Genomic DNA, 24,183 nt, shown 5'->3' on the forward strand with positions numbered 1-24,183 from the left:
AACACTTTTTTTTTCACCTAAAAAAAAATGTACTTGTTTTTATTTCTTTTCACCACTCATTTTCAGCACTTGTTTTTATTTTCACCTGAAAGAAATTTACATTTTTTGGTCACATAGAGAAAAAACCCTGAAAAAAAAACTTGATTTTATTTCTTTTCACCACTCATTTTCAACACTTGTTTTTATTTTGGCCCGAAAAAAAATCACTTGCTTTCATTTTTTTATTTATTTATACAAGTTTTTAATACAACAACATAAAGACAAGCAAACAGCGAAAACAAAGACAAACAAAAAAAACAAACAGCCAGCACTCGTTCAATACAAAGAGAAGAAAATGCACAACTGCACATGTCAATTCATTTAACAAGATGACCCAGAGTGTCCACTCATAAAAAAAAGATAAAGAATAAATATAAACTTAAAAAAAAAAAAAAGAGTCAGAAATGAAGACCAGGAGGCCGGGGCCAAAGGGGATCAAGGCAGGGCCGCTGTAATTAGGACATCAAAGTCAATCTACCACAGCCATATACAAAAAAAACAAACATAGAGAAAAAATAAATAGTCTGATCAATTCCCGGCTTGTGGTCTTTCCCTCCTGATGAAAGGACCCAGGATCTTCTTAAAATTGGTGTGGGAGCTAGGCAGAGTATATTGTATTTCCTCTAGATGTAGACAAGAAACCATGCCATTCAGCCATTTTTTGAAGCAGGGGGGAAATTGACTTCCACTCTCTTAAAATGACCCATTTTGCAATGACCACACCAAACATGAGAGCTTGTTGTAAAGCGGAGGGGAGAACTAGTGAGTCATTAGAACAGGCCAATATCTTATTTTTTTATATCTTATTAAATATAATATAATATATAATATAATAAACTATGCCCTCTTTCACTTCATACAGTTTCATACCCTACAAATCTTTTTTTCACCTGAAATTTTTTTTACTTGTTTTTGTTTCTTTTCACCACTCATTCTCAACACTTGTTTTTATTTTCGCCTGAAAAAAAATCACAATTTTTCAACACTTGTTGGGGTTTTTTTACCTGAAAAAAGCCTTGTTTTTATTTATTTTCACCACTCGTTTTCAACACTTGCTAGTATTTTCACCCAAAAAAAAGTCATTTGCTTTCAATTTCACCTTTAAAAAATTTACTATTTTTGTGTCACCTAGAAAAAAATCTTTTTTTTCATCTGAAATGTTTTTTTTCCTGAGAAAAATTTTTTTTCATCTGAAAGAAATTCACTTTTCAACACTTGTTTTTATTTTCGCCAGAAAATAATTCACCATTTTTTGGTCACCTAGAAAAAAGACAATTTTTTTCACTGTTTTTATTTCTTTTCACCGCTCGTTTTCAACACTTGCTTGTATTTTTACTGGAAAAAAGTCACCTGCTTTCATTTTCACCTTTAAAAAATCACAATTTTTTGGTCACCTAGAAAAAATTAATTTTTTTTCACCGGAAAAGAACATTTTTTCACATGAAAAAAGTTTTTTTTTCACCTGAAAGAAATTCACTTGCGTTTTCTTTTCACCTAGAAAAACAATTCACTCGTTTTCAAGACTTGTTTTTATTTTCATCTGAAAAAAATTCACTTAGTTTTATTTTCACCTGAAAAAAATTCACAATTTTTTGGTCACCTAGAAAAAAAACATTTTTTTTCACCGGAAAAGAACATTTTTTCACATGAAAAAAACTTTGTTTTTATTTCTTTTCGCCACTCGTTTTCAACACTTGCTTGTATTTTCGCCCGAAAAAAGTAACTTGCTTTCATTTTCACCTTTAAAAAATTCACTATTCTTGGGTCACCTAGAAAAAAAATGTTCTTTCACCGGAAAAAAAACCTTTTTTTGACCTGAAAAAAGTTTTTTTTTTCACCTGAAAGAAATTCACTTGTGTCTTCTTTCCACCTAGAAAAAAAGTTCACTTGTTTTCGAACAATTTTTATTTTCGCCTGAAAATAATTCACTTGCTTTCATTTTCATCTAAAAAAAATCTCTTTTTTTTGGTCACCTAGAAAAATTTCCCCCTGAAAAACGTTTTTTTTTTCACCTGAAAAAAACCTTGTTTATTTTTCTTTTCACCACTCATTATCAACACTTGCTGGTATTATCACTTGAAAATGATTCACTTGCTTTCATTTTCACCTTAAAAAATTCACCATAGAAAAGAAGATTTGCGTACTTGTAAGTGTGCACGTTTAAGTGCACACTTAAAAGTGTGTACTTTTAAGTGCACACTTTTAAGTGTGTACTTTTTTAAAGTATGCACTTTTTTAAAGTGTGTACTTTTTCCTCTAAAAAAAGTCCAAAAAACAATTGCACAAAGGAACGAGTTGCACAAGGGAACACTTAGAGGAACAGCAAAGTCTCTTTTCTTTTTTTATAGATTTCATGTGTGAAACCGGTACTGAGTGGGGAAACAATCTAATAGGAGGAAAAACATCTTCTAGAAGTTAAATGATGCAGATTTTTTTCTTAAAAATTCATATTTTTTTCCTAAAAATTCAGATTTTTTTCCCTAGAAATTCAAATATTTTTGTGGGACTGTTGCTGGGTGGGGAAACAATCATGTAGGAGTAAAGACATCTAGAAGAAAGAGAATTCAGATGTTTTTCCCTTAAAATTCAGATTTTTTTTCAAAGAATTTGGCAAAAAAGATTGGAGATTGGAGCTACCAGGGAACAAGTTTCAACACTTAGAGGAACAGCAACTCTACGGAGCCTACTCCCCTTTTCCTCAAAAAAGTGTGCACTTTTAAGTGCGTAATTTCAAGTGCATACTTTTAAGTGCGCACTTTTATGTGTGTCTTTTGGTAACCTAGAAAAAAAAATTATTTCCCCTGAAAAAACCCTTGTTTTTATTTCTTTTCACCACTCGTTTTCAACACTCGCTTGTATTTTCACTCCCCTGAAAAAAAACCTTTTTTTCACCTGAAAAAAATAACTAAAAAAAGTTTCTCGTGTTTTTTTTTTCACCAAGAAAAAAATTCAGTTTTTTGGTCACCTAGAAAAAAAACTTTTTTCCCCTGAAAATGAACCCCGTTTTTTCCCCTGAAAAAAACTTTTTTTTCACGTGTAAACACTTTTTTTTCACCTGAAAAAACCCTTGTTTTTATTTCTTTTCACCACTCGTTTTCAATACTTTGTTACGGATCCTCTAACAGAAAAGCTTGTAAAGAGGATGCAACATATTCAAAAGGACGCTCAGACAAACAAATCAAGGAATGAACGAAATTTTATTCACAAATCAAGAAAAGAATAAAACTACATACCAAAAGAAAAGGTTGGAGAACCCAGCCAAAATACATAAAAGGGGGGAATCGCTGGGCCAGCCACGGAGTGGGCCGTCGCACCCAGCTATCCCCTCTAAACTAAACAAGAAAGAAATTATTCTAATCCTAGATTAACTAAAGAAAAAACTTAAACTAGACTGCTGGTGACCTCCAAAACAAGACTACAAACAAATTAACAATACAAAAGCCCCAGCACTGAAAACGTGGGGGAAAAAGGTAACAAAGGAGACAAGGTGAAAAATCTCCTCCTTTTGGTGTCAGCTGGGCAGTGGCTTCAGAGAGATCGTCTCTTCCCCTCAATCCTCCTTAAATGCTCTCAGGTAATTGCAACACACCTGGACAGGTGTTTCTTCCTGAAAGAAAACAGACACAAAAGGAAGGGTGCCAGAGCGCAACAGAGAGAGAGAGAACACAACCAGTCGGGCACAGCAACTATCCCTATAGGCCTGCACATAACGCACTTGCTTGTATTTTCACTCAAAAATAATTCACTTGCTTTCATTTTCACCTTAGTGTGCACTTAAAAGTACGCACTTAAAATTGCATACTTTTAAGTGCGTACTTTTAAGTGCACACTTTTAAGTGTGTACTTTTTTAAAGTATGCACTTTTTAAAAGTGTGTACTTTTTCCTCTAAAAAACTCCAAAAAAACAATTGCACCAGGGAACGAGTTGCACAAGGGAACACTTAGAGGAACAGCAAAGTCTCTTTTCTTTTTTTTATAGATTTCATGTGTGAAACTGGTACTGAGTGGGGAAACAATCTAATAGGAGGAAAAACATCTTCTAGAAGTTAAATGATGCAGATTTTTTTCTTAAAAATTTAGATTTTTTTCCTAAAAATTCAGATTTTTTTCACAAAAATTCAGATTTTTTTCCCTTAAAATTCAGATTTTTTTCACAAAATTTGGCAAAAAAGATTGGAGATTGGAGCTACCAGGGAACAAGTTTCAACACTTAGAGGAACAGCAACTCTACGGAGCCTGCTCCCCTTTTCCTCAAAAAAGTGTGCACTTTTAAGTGCGTACTTTCAAGTGCATACTTTCAAGTGCATACTTTTAAGTGCACACTTTTATGTGTGTCTTTTGGTAACCTAGAAAAAAAATTCTTTCCCCTGAAAAAACCCTTGATTTTATTTCTTTTCACCACTTTTTTTTAACACTCGCTTGTATTTTCACTCCCCTGAAAAAAAAACTTTTTTTCACCTGAAAAAAACCTTGTTTTTATTTCTTTTCACCACTCGTTTTCAACACTTTGTTACGGATCCTCTAACAGAAAAGCTTGTAAAGAGGATGCAACATATTCAAAAGGACGCTCAGACAAACAAATCAAGGAATGAACCAAATTTTATTCACAAATCAAGAAAAGAATAAAACTACATACCAAAAGAAAAGGTTGGAGAACCCAGCCGAAATACATAAAAGGGGGGAATCGCTGGGCCAGCCACGGAGTGGGCCGTCGCACCCAGCTATCCCCTCTAAACTAAACAAGAAAGAAATTATTCTAATCCTAGATTAACTAAAGAAAAAACTTAAACTAGACTGCTGGTGACCTCCAAAACAAGACTACAAACAAATTAACAATACAAAAGCCCCAGCACTGAAAACGTGGGGGAAAAAAGTAACAAAGGAGACAAGGTGAAAAATCTCCTCCTTTTGGTGTCAGCTGGGCAGCCTGCACATAACACACTTGCTTGTATTTTCACTCAAAAATAATTCACTTGCTTTCATTTTCACCTTAGTGTGCACTTAAAAGTGCATACTTTTAAGTGCGTACTTTTAAGTGCACACTTTTAAGTGTGTACTTTTTTAAAGTATGCACTTTGAAGTGCACACTTTGAAGTGTGTACTTTTTTAAAGTATGCACTTTTTTAAAGTGTGTACTTTTTCCTCTAAAAAACTCCAAAAAAACAATTGCACCAGGGAACGAGTTGCACAAGGGAACACTTAGAGGAACAGCAAAGTCTCTTTTCTTTTTTTTATAGATTTCATGTGTGAAACTGGTACTGAGTAGGGAAACAATCTAATAGGAGGAAAAACATCTTCTAGAAGTTCAATGATGCAGATCTTTTTACTTAAAAATTTAGATTTTTTTCCTAAAAATTTAGATTTTTTTCCTAAAAATTCAGATTTTTTTCACAAAAATTCAGATTTTTTTCCCTTAAAATTCAGATTTTTTTCACAAAATTTGGCAAAAAAGATTGGAGATTGGAGCTACCAGGGAACAAGTTTCAACACTTAGAGGAACAGCAACTCTACGGAGCCTGCTCCCCTTTTCCTCAAAAAAGTGTGCACTTTTAAGTGCGTACTTTCAAGTGCATACTTTTAAGTGCATACTTTTAAGTGCGCACTTTTATGTGTCTTTTGGTAACCTAGAAAAAAAATTATTTCCCCTGAAAAAACCCTTGTTTTTATTTCTTTTCACCACTTTTTTTTTAACACTCTTGTATTTTCACTCCCCTGAAAAAAACCTTGTTTTTATTTCTTTTCACCACTCGTTTTCAACACTTTGTTACGGATCCTCTAACAGAAAAGCTTGTAAAGAGGATGCAACATATTCAAAAGGACGCTCAGACAAACAAATCAAGGAATGAACCAAATTTTATTCACAAATCAAGAAAAGAATAAAACTACATACAAAAAGAAAAGGTTGGAGAACCCAGTCGAAATACATAAAAGGGGGGAATCGCTGGGCCAGCCACGGAGTGGGCCGTCGCACCCAGCTATCCCCTCTAAACTAAACAAGAAAGAAATTATTCTAATCCTAGATTAACTAAAGAAAAACCTTAAACTTAGACTGCTGGTGATCTCCAAAACAAGACTACTAACAAATTAACAATACAAAAGCCCCAGCACTGAAAACGTGGGGGAAAAAGGTAACAAAGGAGACAAGGTGAAAAATCTCCTCCTTTTGCAGTCAGCTGGGCAGTGGCTTCAGAGAGATCATCTCTTCCACTCAATCCTCCTTAAATGCTCTCAGGTAATTGCAACACCCCTGGACAGGTGTTTCTTCCTGAAAGAAAACAGACACAAAAGGAAGGGTGCCAGAGCGCAACAGAGAGAGAGAGAGAACACAACCAGTCGGGCACAACAACTATCCCTATAGGCCTGCACATAACACACTTGCTTGTATTTTCACTCGAACATAATTCACTTGCTTTCATTTTCACCTTAGTGTGCACGTTTAAGTGCACACTTAAAAGTGCATACTTTTAGGCACTTTTTGCACTTTTTTTAAAAAGCGCATACTTTTAAGTGCGTACTTTTAAGTGCACACTTTTAAGTGTGTACTTTTTTAAAGTATGCACTTTTAAGTGCACACTTTTGAGTGTGTACTTTTTTAAAGTATGCACTTTTAAGTGCACACTTTTATGTGTGTACTTTTTCCTCTAAAAAACTCCAAAAAAACAATTGCACCAGGGAACGAGTTGCACAAGGGAACACTTAGAGGAACAGCAAAGTCTCTTTCCTTTTTTTATAGATTTCATGTGTGAAACTGGTACTGAGTGGGGAAACAATCTAATAGGAGGAAAAACATCTTCTAGAAGTTAAATGGTGCAGATTTTTTTATTAAAAATTCAGATGTTTTTCCCTTAAAATTCAGATTTTTTTTCCAAAAAATTTGGCAAAAAAGATTGGAGATTGGAGCTACCAGGGAACAAGTTTCAACACTTTGAGGAACAGCAACTCTACGGAGCCTGCTCCCCTTTTCCTCAAAAAAGTGTGCACTTTTAAGTGTGTACTTTTAAGTGTGTACTTTTAAGTGCGTACTTTCAAGTGCATACTTTTAAGTGCGCACTTTTATGTGTGTCTTTTGGTAACCTAGAAAAAAAATTCTTTCCCCTGAAAAAAACCTTGTTTTTATTTCTTTTCACCACTCGTTTTCAACACTTTGTTACGGATCCTCTAACAGAAAAGCTTGTAAAGAGGATGCAACATATTCAAAAGGACGCTCAGACAAACAAATCAAGGAATGAACCAAATTTTATTCACAAATCAAGAAAAGAATAAAGCTACATATCAAAAGAAAAGGTTGGAGAACCCAGCCGAAATACATAAAAGGGGGGAATCGCTGGGCCAGCCACGGAGTGGGCCGTCGCACCCAGCTATCCCCTCTAAACTAAACAAGAAAGAAACTATTCTAATCCTAGATTAACTAAAGAAAAACCTTAAACTAGACTGCTGGTGATCTCCAAAACAAGACTACAAACAAATTAACAATACAAAAGCCCCAGCACTGAAAACGTGGGGGGAAAAGGTAACAAAGGAGACAAGGTGAAAAATCTCCTCCTTTTGGTATCAGCTGGGCAGTGGCTTCAGAGAGATCGTCTCTTCCACTCAATCCTCCTTAAACGCTCTCAGGTAATTGCAACACACCTGGACAGGTGTTTCTTCCTGAAAGAAAACAGACACAAAAGGAAGGGTGCCAGAGCGCAACAGAGAGAGAGAGAACACAACCAGGCACAACAACTATCCCTATAGGCCTGCACATAACACACTTGCTTGTATTTTCACTCGAAAATAATTCACTTGCTTTCATTTTCACCTTAGTGTGCACGTTTAAGTGCACACTTAAAAATGCATTAAGTGAACTCGAAAATAATTCACTTGCTTTCATTTTCACCTTAGTGTGCACGTTTAAGTGCACACTTAAAAATGCATACTTTTAAAAGTGCATACTTTTAAGTGCGTACTTTTAAGTGCACACTTTTAAGTGTGTACTTTTTTAAAGTATGCACTTTTGAGTGCACACTTTTGAGTGTGTACTTTTTTAAAGTATGCACTTCTTTAAAGTGTGTACTTTTTCCTCTAAAAAACTCCAAAAAACAATTGCACCAGGGAACGAGTTGCACAAGGGAACACTTAGAGGAACAGCAAAGTCTCTTTTCTTTTTTTATAGATTTCATGTGTGAAACTGGTAATGAGTGGGGAAACAATCTAATAGGAGGAAAAACATCTTCTAGAAGTTAAATGATGCAGATTTTTTTCTTAAAAATTCTGATTTTTTTTCGCAAAAATTCAGATTTTTTTTGGCAAAAATTCGGATTTTTTTTCAAAAAATTTGGCAAAAATGATTGGAGATTGGAGCTACCAGGGAACAAGTTTCAACACTTAGAGGAACAGCAACTCTACGGAGCCTGCTCCCCTTTTCCTCAAAAAAGTGTGCACTTTTAAGTGCGTACTTTCAAGTGCATACTTTTAAGTGCGTACTTTTATGTGTGTCTTTTGGTAACCTAGAAAAAAAATTCTTTCCCCTGAAAAAACCCGTTTTTATTTCTTTTCACCACTTTTTTTTTAACGCTCGCTTGTATTTTCACTCCCCTGAAAAAAAACCTTTTTTTCACCTGAAAAAAACCTTGTTTTTATTTCTTTTCACCACTCGTTTTCAACACTTTGTTACGGATCCTCTAACAGAAAAGCTTGTAAAGAGGATGCAACATATTCAAAAGGACGCTCAGACAAACAAATCAAGGAATGAACCAAATTTTATTCACAAATCAAGAAAAGAACCAGCCGAAATACATAAAAGGGGGGAATCGCTGGGCCAGCCACGGAGTGGGCCGTCGCACCCAGCTATCCCCTCTAAACTAAACAAGAAAGAAATTATTCTAATCCTAGATTAACTAAAGAAAAACCTTAAACTAGACTGCTGGTGATCTCCAAAACAAGACTACAAACAAATTAACAATACAAAAGCCCCAGCACTGAAAACGTGGGGGGAAAAGGTAACAAAGGAGACAAGGTGAAAAATCTCCTCCTTTTGGTATCAGCTGGGCAGTGGCTTCAGAGAGATCGTCTCTTCCACTCAATCCTCCTTAAACGCTCTCAGGTAATTGCAACACACCTGGACAGGTGTTTCTTCCTGAAAGAAAACAGACACAAAAGGAAGGGTGCCAGAGCGCAACAGAGAGAGAGAGAACACAACCGGGCACAACAACTATCCCTATAGGCCTGCACATAACACACTTGCTTGTATTTTCACTCGAAAATAATTCACTTGCTTTCATTTTCACCTTAGTGTGCACGTTTAAGTGCACACTTAAAAATGCATACTTTTAAAAGTGCATACTTTTAAGTGCGTACTTTTAAGTGCACACTTTTAAGTGTGTACTTTTTTAAAGTATGCACTTTTGAGTGTGTACTTTTTTAAAGTATGCACTTCTTTAAAGTGTGTACTTTTTCCTCTAAAAAACTCCAAAAAACAATTGCACAAAGGAACGAGTTGCACAAGGGAACACTTAGAGGAACAGCAAAGTCTCTTTTCTTTTTTTATAGATTTCATGTGTGAAACTGGTACTGAGTGGGGAAACAATCTAATAGGAGGAAAAACATCTTCTAGAAGTTAAATGATGCAGATTTTTTTCTTAAAAATTCAGATTTTTTTCCTAAAAATTCAGATTTTTTCACAAAAAAACATCTTCTAGAAGTTAAATGATGCAGATTTTTTTCCTAAAAATTCTGATTTTTTTTGGCAAAAATTCAGATTTTTTTTGGCAAAAATTCGGATTTTTTTTCAAAAAACTTGGCAAAAATGATTGGAGATTGGAGCTACCAGGGAACAAGTTTCAACACTTAGAGGAACAGCAACTCTACGGAGCCTGCTCCCCTTTTCCTCAAAAAAGTGTGCACTTTTAAGTGCGTACTTTCAAGTGCATACTTTTAAGTGCGTACTTTTATGTGTGTCTTTTGGTAACCTAGAAAAAAGATTCTTTCCCCTGAAAAAACCCGTTTTTATTTCTTTTCACCACTTTTTTTTTAACGCTCGCTTGTATTTTCACTCCCCTGAAAAAAAACCTTTTTTTCACCTAAAAAAAACCTTGTTTTTATTTCTTTTCACCACTCGTTTTCAACACTTTGTTACGGATCCTCTAACAGAAAAGCTTGTAAAGAGGATGCAACATATTCAAAAGGACGCTCAGACAAACAAATCAAGGAATGAACCAAATTTTATTCACAAATCAAGAAAAGAATAAAACTACATACCAAAAGAAAAGGTTGGAGAACCCAGCCGAAATACATAAAAGGGGGGAATTGCTGGGCCAGCCACGGAGTGGGCCGCCGCACCCAGCTATCCCCTCTAAACTAAACAAGAAAGAAATTATTCTAATCCTAGATTAACTAAAGAAAAACCTTAAACTAGACTGCTGGTGATCTCCAAAACAAGACTACAAACAAATTAACAATACCAAAGCCCCAGCACTGAAAACGTGGGGGAAAAAGGTAACAAAGGAGACAAGGTGAAAAATCTCCTCCTTTTGGTGTCAGCTGGGCAGTGGCCTCAGAGAGATCGTCTCTTCCACTCAATCCTCCTTAAATGCTCTCAGGTAATTGCAACACACCTGGACAGGTGTTTCTTCCTGAAAGAAAACAGACACAAAAGGAAGGGTGCCAGAGCGCAACAGAGAGAGAGAGAACAAAACCAGTCGGGCACAACAACTATCCCTATAGGCCTGCACATAACACACTTGCTTGTATTTTCACTCGAAAATAATTCACTTGCTTTCATTTAGTGAAAATTAAAGTATGCACTTAAAAGTGCATACTTTTAAGTGCACACTTTTAAGTGTGTACTTTTTTTTAAAAGTATGCACTTTTAAGTGCACACTTTTGAGTGTGTACTTTTTTAAAGTATGCACTTTTTTAAAGTGTGTACTTTTTCCTCTAAAAAACTCCAAAAAAACAATTGCACCAGGGAACGAGTTGCACAAGGGAACACTTAGAGGAACAGCAAAGTCTCTTTTCTTTTTTTATAGATTTCGTGTGTGAAACTGGTACTGAGTGGGGAAACAATCTAATAGGAGGAAAAACATCTTCTAGAAGTTAAATGATGCAGATTTTTTTCCAAAAAATTCAGATTTTTTTCACAAAAATTCAGATTTTTTTCACAAAAATTTGGCAAAAAAGATTGGAGATTGGAGCTAACAGGGAACAAGTTTCAACACTTAGAGGAACAGCAACTCTACGGAGCCTGCTCCCCTTTTCCTCAAAAAAGTGTGCACTTTTAAATGTGTACTTTTAAGTGCATACTTTTAAGTGCATACTTTTAAGTGCGCTCTTTTATGTGTGTCTTTTGGTAACCTAGAAAAAAAAATTCTTTCCCCTGAAAAAACCCTTGTTTTTATTTCTTTTCACCACTTTTTTTTTAACACTCGCTTGTATTTTCACTCCCCTGAAAAAAAACCTTTTTTTCACCTGAAAAAAACCTTGTTTTTAAATAATTGACTTGCTTTCATTTTCACCTGAAAAAAAAAAAGCAGTTCTTTGGTCACCTAGAAAAAACTTTTTGTTCCCCCTGAAAAAACCCTCTTTTTTTAACCTGAAAACCCTTTTTTTTCACCTGAAAAAAAACATGTTTTTATTTCTTTTCACGACTGGTTTTCAACACTTGTTTGTATTTTCACCCGAAAATGATTCACTCGCTTTCGTTTTCAACTGAAAAAACACTTTTATTCCCCCTTGAAAAAAAACCCTTTTTTCACCTGAAAAAAACCTTTGTTTCACCTGAAAGAAACTTTTTTTACCTGAAAAAAACCTGTTTTTCACCTTTAAAAAACCCTACTTTTTTCCCATGAAAAAAAAACTTTTTTCTGCTGAAAAAGAGTTTTTTCATCTGAAAGAAATTCACTCGTTTTCTTTTCACCTAGAAAAAAAATTCACTTGTTTTCAACAGTTGTTTTTATTGTTGCCCGAAAATAGTTCACTTGTTTTCATTTTCACCTGAAAAAAATTCACCGTCTTTTGGTCACCTACAAAAAAAACTATTTTTTTCACCAGAAAAAAAACCCTGTTTTTATTTCTTTTCACCACTTGTTTGTATTTTCAAGTCACTTGCTTTGATTTTCACCTGAAAAAAAATCACTATTTTTGGGTCACCTAGAAAAAAAACTTTTTTCACCTGAAAACCTTTTTTCTCTTCTGAAAAAGTCTTTTCTTTCCACCTGAAAAATACTTTCTTTTCACCAGAAAGAAATTCACTCGTGTTTCTTTTCACCTAGAAAAAAAATCACTAATTTTCAACATTTATTTTAATTTTTGCCTGGAAATAATTCACTTGCTTTCATTTTCACCTGAAAGAAATTCATAATTTTTTGGTCACCTAGAAAAAAAAATGTTTTCCCCTAAAAGAACTTTTTTTTTCACCTTTGTATTTCTTTAAACCACCCGTTTTTAACACTTGTTTGTATTTTCACCTGAAAAAAGTCAATTAAAGCCTAAAAACTTAGAGCTTAGAGCAGGACCAGAAAAGATGTGGTAGAGAACAGGGGACACTTGCTTTCATTTTCACCTGAAAAAAAATTCACTTGTTTTTTTTCTTTTCACCACTCATTTAGACACTTGTTTTTTTTCACCTGAAAGAAATTCACTTGTTTTTATTTTTTTCAAAGATTTAAAAAAAAAATTTAATAAGAGAAAAGTTGAGGGGAAAAAAGTCAGAATTTTGGGAGGATTAGGGTAAAATTTCTGACTTTTCTTTCTCAAAATCTTTCTAGAAATCTGACCTTTTCTCAAAATTCTGACTTTTTTCTTAAAAAATTCTGACTTGCTTTATAAAATTCTGACTGTTTTCTAAAGTTCTGACTTTTTTTTCTCCAATTTTTTTCTCAAAATTCTAACTTTCCCCCAAAAAAGTTTCTCTTTAAAACTCTGACTTTTTTTCCTCAACTTTTCCTCAAAATTGACTTTTTTTTCAAACTTTTCTCTTAAAATTTTGACTTTTTTCTCCCAAAATTCTGACTTTTTTTCTCCCAAAATTCTGACTTTTTTCTTAAAATACTGACTTGGTTTTTAAAATTCCGACTGCTTTCTAAAAGTTCTGACTTTTTTTTCTCCAATTTTTTTCCTCAAAATTCTCTCCCCCAAAAAGTTTCTTCTCAAAATTCTTTTATTCCCTTAACTTTTTCAAACTTTTCTCTTAAAATTCGGACGTTTTCCCCCTCAACTTTTCTTATAACCTACAAATTTCCCACCCTCCAAATTTTTTCTTAAATTCTAACATTTTTCTCATAATTCAGATTTTTTTCTCAAAATCAATTTAAAAAATAAAAAAAAATCGGAATTCTGACAAAAAATTCTGATTTGAGAAAAATATGATTTTTTTTTAGAAAAAAGTCAGATTTCAGAAAAGCAATTCAGATTTAAGAACAAATATTTCAGATTCCAGAAAAAATTGAGATTTGAGAAAAAAAAGTCTAATTTGAGAAAAATGACAAATTTGAGAAAAGAAAATGAGATTTCAGAAAAAAGTCTGGTAAAAAAAAAGAAGTCAAAATTCAGAGAAAAAAGCCAGAATTCTGAGGAAAAGTCAGAGTTGAGAAAGAAATTTCAGATTTGAGAAAGAAATTTCAGGTAAAAAAAAAACAAAACCAAATTCAGAGAAAAGTCTGATCAAATCAGAATTTTCTGTTTGAGAAAAAAGTCAGAAAAAAAACAATTTTTTTTGGGGGGGGGGGGTTGGTTCACGAGAAAGAAAAAATGTAACGAGAATGTTTTTTTCCTGTGTAGAATCAAGAGAAAGTACATTCATGAGAATTTTTTTCCCTCTGCGTGGAACAGAATGAAGAAGAATATGTGAAAAAAACTGAAAAATTAGGGTTTTTTTCCTAAACTCTGTTCCACACAGAATAAAAAGATTAAGTAATTTAGGAATATACAGAAGCCCTGAGGGGCGAGAGAAAATTGATCACCAGGGACATCCTTTTTTTCACAGTTCTAAAAATAATTTTTCATGTGTAGAACCAAGTGAAAAAAGACAAATTCTTCAAGAGAAAATATATTTCACAAAGAATTTTTTTTAATGTGAGGTACTAAGTGAAAAAATCCCATCTTCATGAGATAAAAAAAAAATATCACGAGAATCGTTTTTTCCTGTGTGGAACCAAGTGGGGAAAAAACGTTTTCATGACAAAAAATTAATTTCACAAGAATTTCATTTTTGATGTGTGAAACCCAGTGAAACATTTTTTTCTATGAGATTTTTTTTTGTCTGTGTGGAACCAAGTCATAAAAACATTTTGTTTCTCACAGGAATTTTTTTGTTCATGCTTGGAACCGAGTGAAAAAGTGTTTTTCTAATACTCAGTTGGACCACAAGAGGCTGAAGTGCACCACTAAGCCATGTTCTAAATAGAACCAAAGAGGATTCTTATTTTTTTTCCTGTCAAAGCTTTATTTTTTTCACTTGGTTCCACAAAAGAAAGTCCAGAAAAAATTCTGGTGAAAAAAAAATTCAATCTTTTTCACACCTGGAAAATAGATCACCAGAAAAAAAAAACTCTTTCAAGTCTTTGTTTTTGTAATACTAATTTTGACCACAAGGCACTGAAGTTTTTTAAACTTTTAGAGATTAACCTGGCAAAACATTTTTTCCCATCAGTTGTCAAGTCACTGACACAGCAAAGAAAACAATTTCAATCAGAAAAAGGGATCACCAGAAAATAAAAAATTCTTCACTTGCCACTTCTGCCCCAAAAACCCGGTATCGGTCAGGCTCTAGTCAAAAGTACAATATTTGCCTCCAAAATGAAGTGGAAATGAATTATAAAGTAGCAGAAAATGGAAATACTCATGTAAAGTGCAAGTACCTCAAAATTGTACTTAGGTACAGTACTTGAGTAAATGATTTAGTTACTTTCCATCACATATAACAGATGTAACTTACTCAGGCTTTGCAAAACATCTAACGTCGCTCTTCTGTGGTCAGACCCGAACCTCAGAGTGAGTTCTTTGTAGCCTGCTGTCTGAAATAATATTAGCTAGCCACACTTTTTAGCAAAAAAGAACAACCAAACCTTTTTTCTAATGTTTTAATACCAGATGACAGTAGCATTTACAAACAGAGAAAAGTTACAGTAAAAAAAAAGGAAACCAAAGACTGGGAACGCTTCTATAAAATAAAATAAAAATAGCCGTTCAGTACAGCACGAGATGTAAAATGCTACAGAGATTAAACCATTTGAAAGAATGGCATCTGGACTATACTATAATACCCATATAATACTACTCTATTATACCTTAGCTTATTTTTCCTCAGCAACAAGTGCTGCAGTGCATTGTTCAAAGACAGTGTTGAGCTTTTGTACACTTTCAGATTTTATTTTGTTTTATTTCAGTGCGATTTTTTTGATAAGATCTGATTTTAAGAGATCCAAAGTTTTACTTGGTCTGAGAATGTTTCTTACAGTGGGCATCTCTTACGTTAAAAGCATAACAGCAGCCAACAGGACAACAGCTTCCTCCTCCCAGTATCAAACCATAGCAAATCCAAATCTGAAACACAGCCTTGATGTGGAGAACTCTAGTAATTTAATAAATAAAGACATGAGCTCTGACCTCCAACATATCCTGTAAACACTTATATCTACAGAGCACTCTTGTAGGCATCAAGACAGTAAAGCAGGTGTGTTGTATTGATGATGACTGGGTCAGAAATGATAGAGTGAAGTCTGGAGTGAAGGTGTCTGAGATCAAACAAAAAGAAGCTGTTTGCCTCCAGTGGGAGTCTGTGGCCTGATGATGTGTGTTTGGTGTCATTAACATCCATTTCCTCTGAGTTTTTTTTTTTCTAAATCTTTATGGTTTGACTGTGGTAATTCAAGTTGTCTTGCATTATCTTTACTGATATAACATGCAGAGCAGCATGCAAAGGTCGCCTGCATGTGAAAACAATGTAATACAGACACAACTTAACTGGATGTTTGTCGCAAAATCTAAAGATTTAAAAGCAAAACAGAGACTGAGGTTAAACCTCTGCTTTCTGGGGGGCAGGGAATTTTGAAAAAGGATCTATCTTGCTTGGTTGTGTTGCAAGTACCAAACAAAATTGTCTGTTAGTTGATTTAAGTTCAGATGGAGATAAAGTGATTGTTTCTGCTGTCATGTTGTCCACTTCTCTGCTGTTTATTTCCATGCTTGGTACGCACCAAACCGTCACTGTTTTGTGAAAATAACTCAAACTCAAAAAAACATCTTCCATGTTATGTAGTAGGTTTCATCTTTCATCTTGAAATATATTATGAAGCAGGGCTGCAGCTCAAGATTATTTTCATTGTCAATTAATCTGATGATTAATTCTCAATAAATTAATTGTTGTCTATAAAATGTCAAAAAAGTTATTCAGCCCAAGATAACATCCTCAAATGTCTTGTTTGTCCACAGCCCAAATATATTCAGTTTAGGGTCACAGAGGAGGACAGAAAAGAGAAAATATTGAATATAGAGAATTTAGATTTTTTTAGCTAAGAACAGAATGACTCAATGGCTTTTAAATAATCGCTGCTGCTCATCAGCGCATATTGTTTTTGACCTGTGGAATGCTGCCACTTTATCAGTTTGTGTTTTAGGAAATACAAACGTTTCTATGAATGTTATCATTTTGTTCTCAAGTGAAAACTTGTCAGCACTTGAATCACCATTACTGTAGGAATCTCTTTATAGACTCCGTTTCCGTCTACTCGAGCTGAGTTTAACACTAACGAGATAGATTTTTGTAAGTGTGTCACTTTTAGAAAGCATCCATTAAATAAATGTTGAATAAATTCATCACATGCAAGGCTTCGAAATGCATTTCCAAAGGGAATCCAACGCAGTTCTGTAATGTCACCAGACTCACTCACTTCAATTGAACGGGCTTACGGTGAGAAACATCATATTCAATAGAATAAATATGGCTGTTTGTGCAGCGATTGATAAAGCTTAAATGCTCATCCTACCCGACAGATCAGCTACTATATTCTCAACAGGAACACAAATACAATTAAACTAAGTGCTATCCACTTATTCATATTACAATACAATACAGTACATTAAGTTGCTTTGTTGCATTTGCAGTCTTAGACAGTCATGTGATTCTGCACTGTAATGACTTTAGTCCTATAAGCAATGTTTCATTCTGACCTCAGGACGGAGGAATGCACTGGCCACAATCTTGTTCAGTGGTCTTGTGTTGCACTAAAGTTTTTTAAGACAAAATAAAAAGTCCAGAAACTTCTGATAGCAGCCACACATTCATCTGTCTTCAAACATCCACCTCAGTCAGACAGACCTCAACCGGGCCGCTGTGGTCCCAACGTGAAACAGGACACACAAGTCCTAAACTTGAAAAGTTCAGTATTTAGTCCAGGGCTAAGAATGAATCAGAATGGGAGATAAAATGCTAAATGAAAGCTAGTTGGGTAAAATCAAATGCACATGGATTCAGTCTGCAGGTTAAATGTAATGAGCAGCCCACTGGGAACCATGTTGGATGACGATTTGTCGGAAACTATTGCAATATTTTATAAATTAATTCCTGTATGTTTATTTTGCTGGATGGATGACTTGATTCTGATTCTAAACACTGACAAGAAAACTAATCTTTTTTTTGTTTTTAATGGCACTTACTGCAGCTCGTCCTGCTTCATCTCCAACACTGTCCAGCAAACTGGCAAAACCCCTCAGAAACCCAAAGCCTCTAACCTCATGGATTTCACACCTGAAAAGTCGAGACAAGACACTCTGGATTTCAGATCTAAAATCAGTTTCAGTCAGAACAACATTGCACAGATGGACTATAAAGTCATATTTGCAGAAAGTACTGTGTGCGTATATTTGAGGAGAAAGCAGAAGCTGTATTCACTGCCTCTTTTTCTCAAAAGCATCTTTATCTTTATTCAGAGCAGCTGACACTAACATTTGGCACAAACCTGTAGCCAAACGGAAATGACTCCCAGCCAAAACATTCCTAATATGCTTCTGAGAAACATGGCTCCACATGATAATACATTCACTTTAGTACAAAACATAAATAGTAACCAACACCACCATCTCAAGCGTCAGGTTTACATTCAGTCTGTCAGTCCAACAGTTCACACACCACATCCAACAACTCACAGAGATTAAATCTTAAGACATGGTTTAAGGTTTGGTCTAATGCACCTGATATCTGTACAGCTGAAAATGAAAAAGTAAAGCTCCTACAGAAGATGATCAGAGTCCATTATAGCAGCGTCCAGATGTCTCTTTTCATCACCATCGGTTTTCACTCAGAGCTTCACCTTCACTCTTTTGGTTTTTATCGACTAGAAACACGAGACAGAAAGTAGAAAGTATATATTCATTCGTTTCTTGTTTCTTCTGTGAGGTTTCATTTCGTTAACGTCTTGTGTCGTTGAGCTCAGCTGGTGGAGTTGAATTATGAAAATGTTCTCAAACATGTCAGCCTCTGGGCCAGTGTCCTCACCGCCCGGGCATTTTAATGGCATCTATGAAATAGCAGTATGAAAATGAACACTGACGGTCCCGGGCTCGTTTCCAGAGTCTCTCAGCTCCGTCCCTGATGGCAGATCAGTGAATGAGGTTTGGTTCAGCGGTTCAGTTTCTGCAGGCACTCGGCCCACAGACTGAGAGGATGAGAGAGGAAGTGGAGAAAGAAGAGAGAGTGTGCTGTCTCTGACTTTACTTCACTTTGGTCACTTTGTCCTGATTCCTAAATATCTCTAAAAATCTGCTCCTTTTTTCTTCTCTTAATTGGAGAAATCATTATTTTTTCTCTTTAATTTTAAGATATTTTCTCAATCAGCTTCTCACTATGAGTGACACACAATTTAGGTGAAAGACAAGACAGATTTGGTTATTTCACACGCGTGATCGACACATTTCTGGGTTCCTCTGAGCTTTTCTCTCTCTCTCTTATGTACGTTTTTCCATCTCTCATTATCTGTACCTCTCTAGCTTGCCTCTCTCTTTCTTCGTCTCTCTCTGTCTCTCTCCCAGTCACTCCTCCGTGATGGTGGGCAGGTGAGGGTTACTGGGGGAACTGGGCGTGCTCCGTAGGTCAGGCCGGACGTTGACGCTGGAGATGGACCACACATCACTCAGCTCTGCAAAAACCGGAGGCAAAGGGCAAACAGTTTAGAGTTTATTCCTTCACCTGATAAGAAGCATTGTGGGTAATATAAAGGCCGTACCTAAATCAGGGGGTGCACATGAAACATATATGAGGGGTGGGTAAGTACAGGAAGGTAGCGAAACACTGGCAATGTGAGCATTGAAATTATACATTAATATAACCCGGGAATAAGACAGCCATGAATCTACAAATGCAAAGATGAGATTAAAAAAAGAAGCAGCATGCAAACTGCTGAGTTTGGTGCAAAATGCAGGGACACGTATGTGGTGGTGAGGACTTACAGTATTTCAAGGCTTTATATATTGGACGTCATAGAGTGGTGTAGGGATGCCTGGCAACCACAAGGTGAGGACACTTACATGTTTTGTTCATCAAGATAATCTTCACAGATGAACACTACTTTTGTGATTTACAAAGTGTAAACTACCTCTGTAGTCTCATTTAGACACTAACCGTTTTTAACACACGTAATTGGTTTACAATTATTTTATGGGACATTTAATGATGAAGAACAAAACGTGTAATTACCTTAAGCCTGTGTACATCACAGACCTTATTTCAGGCATTCAACCAAAAACGCATTTAAAAAACTGATTTCTGGGTTTTAGGACTACAGCACTCTATTTGTGGTTGGTGCAGGATTTTTATCATGTTTGTGACACCACTTGCAGCTCTTACGACACTAAGGCTTGTACTCATTGACATATATTAAGATGGAAGACACTTCTCCACTTGACAAAATTATAATTAATAATACACCGGATACGAGCGCTGCCATTTTTTAAAATTAGAGAAACAACGTTTGTGTTTCACATGTACTTTGAGTTTTTATACTGCAATCCACTGTACTCAGAAAATAGATACTATTAGTAACATGGAAAGCGAGGGGTTTATAACCTCCACCAGGGGGCGATCAAGATTTTTTTGCTTCACTTTCAGGGAGCTGTCATGTTGTCCATCTTTATATACAGGCAGTGCTTGTACAGATAAGATGTTACTACATTGACTAAACCTTATTTTCTCTGATTATATGATTTTAAGATGCATATATCAAGTATCAGTACATGACCTCCTCATTTTTTACATTGAGTATCGTTTTGCTGTTGCTTGCCAAGTGAAGCTTAATCGCCACATTTATTTAAATCACAGAAATCTCTCTCTATGCTGTCTAGAGGCTTTATAGAGGGTTAATGCTAGTTTTCTACAGGAACCACAGAAGGTTGTACAGTTCACACAGGGTTCAGGGTTCAGACAAGGTTCCTGAGGGACTGACATGCAGGGCTGACATGCAGGGGGTCATGGGTTGAAGACCAAGGGGAGGGAGACGAGGGCTCCAGCAGGGGGTTCAGAGTGGAGGGGGCTCCAACGAACACAGATGACGTCTGAAGAGTCTGACACACACAACACACACAGCAGGAGATCACTGCATGCAAAGACGGTAAACATAAAATAATGTGGAGCCACACAACATATTGATGAATACTCTGACGTGTTGGAAAAAAAAAACTCAAGTGATTCTTAGATTTGAAGTCAACGACACTTCAAACCTGTTGAAAAGCATTTTTCCTCTTTCAATGAAGACCAGCAGCTCCAGTAAAACCACATCCTAAATAAGTGCTGATCAACAGAGATGTATTTGATTTGGATACTAACATCGAGGGAAGACAGCAAACAAGTATGTGTAGTATTTTCCAAAATGTCAGCGTATTCCAACAACAATCTGGCCAAGACTTTCTCTGTGAGTCTCGATATATTAAATTTACATTTGTTGATTCGAAACAAAATTTTTTAAATGCAGAGATAAGTTACATTATTCTGTTTTAAGACTTTCTTTTAGTCTTGTTTCCATCTTCTCTTTTATTCAGGAAAATTGTTAAGTAGAACCACAAAAGACAACGGCCTTTTCTCTAATAGTTTTTTGCCTTTTGTCGTTCTCTCACTTAAGCAGTAAGACGAGGTATCCTAACCTCGGCCTCGTCAGTGATGACCCTGAATCGGAGTCAACACAGCTAATATCTGACAGGATGGAGACGAGCAATAAATAAAATGGAAATGAAACAGGAGCCTCGACACAGGATGAAGAGAAGAAAATGTTCTCATACCCGTCCTGAACTTGCTGTACGGTCCGTTCTCATGAGTCTGACGGCTACCGGACCAGAAGGGCAGACCTCTCTCTCTCCACCTGTGACACACACACACACACACACACACACACACACACACACCAGACAGAGAGATCAGAGCAGCAGAGCACAACCAGGTGTGTTTCTATGTTTACCAAAGTGCTTTGAGACAGTCACATGAACACACACTGCTTTGATGTGTACATCATGCATGCATGAGGACGAGGGTGTGTGAGGGGGTCCAGGTGAATGTTGATGAAGCCCAGTATCAAAAGGAGGAGAGAGGGAGTGATGATGAAAGAAATGATGCTAAACAACAACTACTAAGGTAAAAATAAAACCACAGAGGCAGACAAATATCCAGTCCTTTGTGGTGAAGGACCTCATCTGGCCCAGAGGAGGCGATGACCCTTTCTGACATTCACACTCTCACTCTGTTCATATCCTCAGTCTAAGGGCCAGGTTATGCTCGAAAACAACAAGTCAGAAAGCAAAAGTTTGTATAGTTGCTCTGAACAGACACACTTGACAGATACTGTAATACTACGTAAATAAGCTGCAGGTTGAAAAATAAATCAGCATTTTAGCATTTTTGAGTTGTCTTCTCTCTCTTTGAAATAACTGAAGTCTTTAATCTTGAGCTGTGTTTCAACCCAAAATACCCCAAACTTCTGGTCAAGGGAACTACTTTTCAAGGATCTAAAAGGTTCCTTCAGCCCGTCGTTGTCTGTGTTTCATTCACAGCCTTAGGACCCGTGAAGAACAGGCACATTAAACTGTTGATGAAACCGAAATGATGAAAAGCGACGGCTGGTTTTATTTATCAGTTTTGCACACAACTATACAACAATGACGTCAACATTTCCCGTTCCAGCTGGATTTCATCCTCAGCACAAATACACAATAAGAACTGGACTTCACCGTCAGTCGATCTGTAAACTGACATCTCACACTAAATATTAATAAAACCTCATCAGCAGCCAGGATGACTCAGTCCTGCACAGCTTCACCACCCCAACACCAGACGTTATCATTACCAAAGGAGGATAATTATAAGAGCAGTGTGTGTGTGTGTGTGTGTGTGTGTGTGTGTGTCTACGCACCAATGGAATATGAAAACTGCAATGATGAGGAAGGCAGACACAGCATCAGTCAGAATCCACATCAAACTGTATTCCTCTGGAGTCTGGAGAGAGACGGAGATAAGAGGAGTTGATTACATTTGCTGATAAAAGAGCTCCACAGATTTGCTGGAACAGAGACAGAAGAGTGTGAACATGAATATCATCATTTCATTAAGTGACATCAAAGCATTGGGCTTGGACTTGAACACTCGTATTAAAAATATAATCAAACATATTTTACACAGACGTGTAGGTGGTGAGAGGGAAGGTTTATGTAACCAGAAGGTCACAGACTCAATCTTCAAACACCCACGACACCTGCTGAAGAGATTTTCAGTCTGATACAGAACCTCCTACCTGCCGCAAGTCACAGCGGATAAGAACAAATTCTAGATGTCTCAAATATAACAGTACACGTCTGGAGACATGCTGACAAACATCCGGAGGCCAAAAGGAGCTCCTATGTTTCCAAGTCAGGAGAAAATCCTTAAAATAAGGGGTGTGTCTAAGAGTAACTCACAAAGTAAAGGTAGCTCTAAGGCCTGGTCCACATGTACATATATTTAGAAAAACAGGTTGGTTTTTATTGGGGGGGGGGGGGGTTTGTTCAGTCTGTATACTCTGGTCAGTGGCTGAGCTACAGAAAATACTATAACGAGGCAAGAAAGGGTGACTGCTCTTCACAGAATCTTATTAAAATAACTTGTTAACAAAACATTGTAAGCAGCTTTTTTGGTCTCTCTTTTCCAACATTGTATCACCTGTCCACTCCATCACTGCACAAACTGAAATACTCTGAGTTCACATTTGCCAATTATGCTACAAAGACGTATAAACGTGTGTGTGTCTGTGTCATTGTTTACAGAAATGTCCATTTCTGCCTGTTCAGACGTAAACACCGAAAACCACATTTCTGAATATCTTCACCCTGGAGGGAGCTTTCCCAAAGCCTAAGTCTGAGAGAAGTTAAGAGGCAGTCCAGACGACTCAGTAATGTGTCATATTGCTATGTGATTATAATAATGAATTTTTTAAACCACATTTTGATGGCAGCCAGTTAGAAAGGATTCAGTCGGTTCACCAACAAGTCAAAACTAACCAGTAGATGGTTTGTACTTTGCTATTTGGACAGTGGGAAAATACACTTTGTATTACAGCCCCACAACGCTCTTCAAACCCTTATTTGTTTGACATAATAATTACCAACTGTAATCAATTAAGATCATTTCATGGCCATCACTGGATTACCCAGTAAAACTGGTGCTATAATCAAACGTTTTTCTGAACTTAATTCATAAAACTGAAAATCAATTAAATCTATTAAAGGTGACATATTATGCTCATTTCTGCTTGTTGACATGGGTCCTTGATGTCTAAATGGAATGATAGTAACATGCTTTGGTCGAAAAGACCGAAGGATTGAGCACAGCAGGGTTGTTTACACACCAGTTTCACAGCGCTGCTCTCAGCGGCCGGATTCAGGGACTGTTTGTCATTATGCTAATGAGCTACTGCGTGCGCCGCCCACTTCTTCCTGCCGACCGGAAGACGTGAGGACGGCATCGCGGGACCATGGCAACAAGCGCTACACAGCAACTTTCAATAAAGTTGAGAAAGAAAAAAAAGGGAAAAAAAACCAAGGAGCAACACACAACGCGACGCAGCTTTTCTGTGTCCGTGCCATGGATCTATAATATAACCTGGATATGACGACGCCTCTCAGCAGGCACGCCGATTTTTTCCAGTGGCCACTCGCGGT

At 36.3% G+C, this 24,183-nt stretch overlaps 1 protein-coding gene across 2 annotated transcripts in view; it reads right to left on the reverse strand.

The window, feature by feature from the left end:
* Positions 1-15,380: 15,380 nt before the first annotated feature.
* The window catches only part of gdpd4a (glycerophosphodiester phosphodiesterase domain containing 4a), a 40,998-nt gene continuing 32,195 nt past the window's right edge, over positions 15,381-24,183 (reverse strand). Inside the window, exons 15-18 of one of the 2 annotated variants that reach the window (XM_084351158.1) lie at positions 22,404-22,486; positions 21,280-21,359; positions 20,451-20,568; positions 19,060-19,148 (exon numbers count right to left, since the gene is read on the reverse strand). In XM_084351158.1, the coding sequence (XP_084207284.1) occupies positions 20,474-20,568; positions 21,280-21,359; positions 22,404-22,486 (258 nt within the window). In that variant the 3' untranslated portion in view covers positions 19,060-19,148; positions 20,451-20,473. Of the gene's footprint in view, positions 19,149-20,450; positions 20,569-21,279; positions 21,360-22,403; positions 22,487-24,183 lie in introns of both variants that reach the window. The other variant, XM_084351157.1, reaches the window with a different exon arrangement.

This window comes from Pagrus pagrus (assembly GCF_965226575.1).
Source record: "Pagrus pagrus genome assembly, chromosome: 4".
Classification (NCBI taxonomy): domain Eukaryota; kingdom Metazoa; phylum Chordata; class Actinopteri; order Spariformes; family Sparidae; genus Pagrus; species Pagrus pagrus.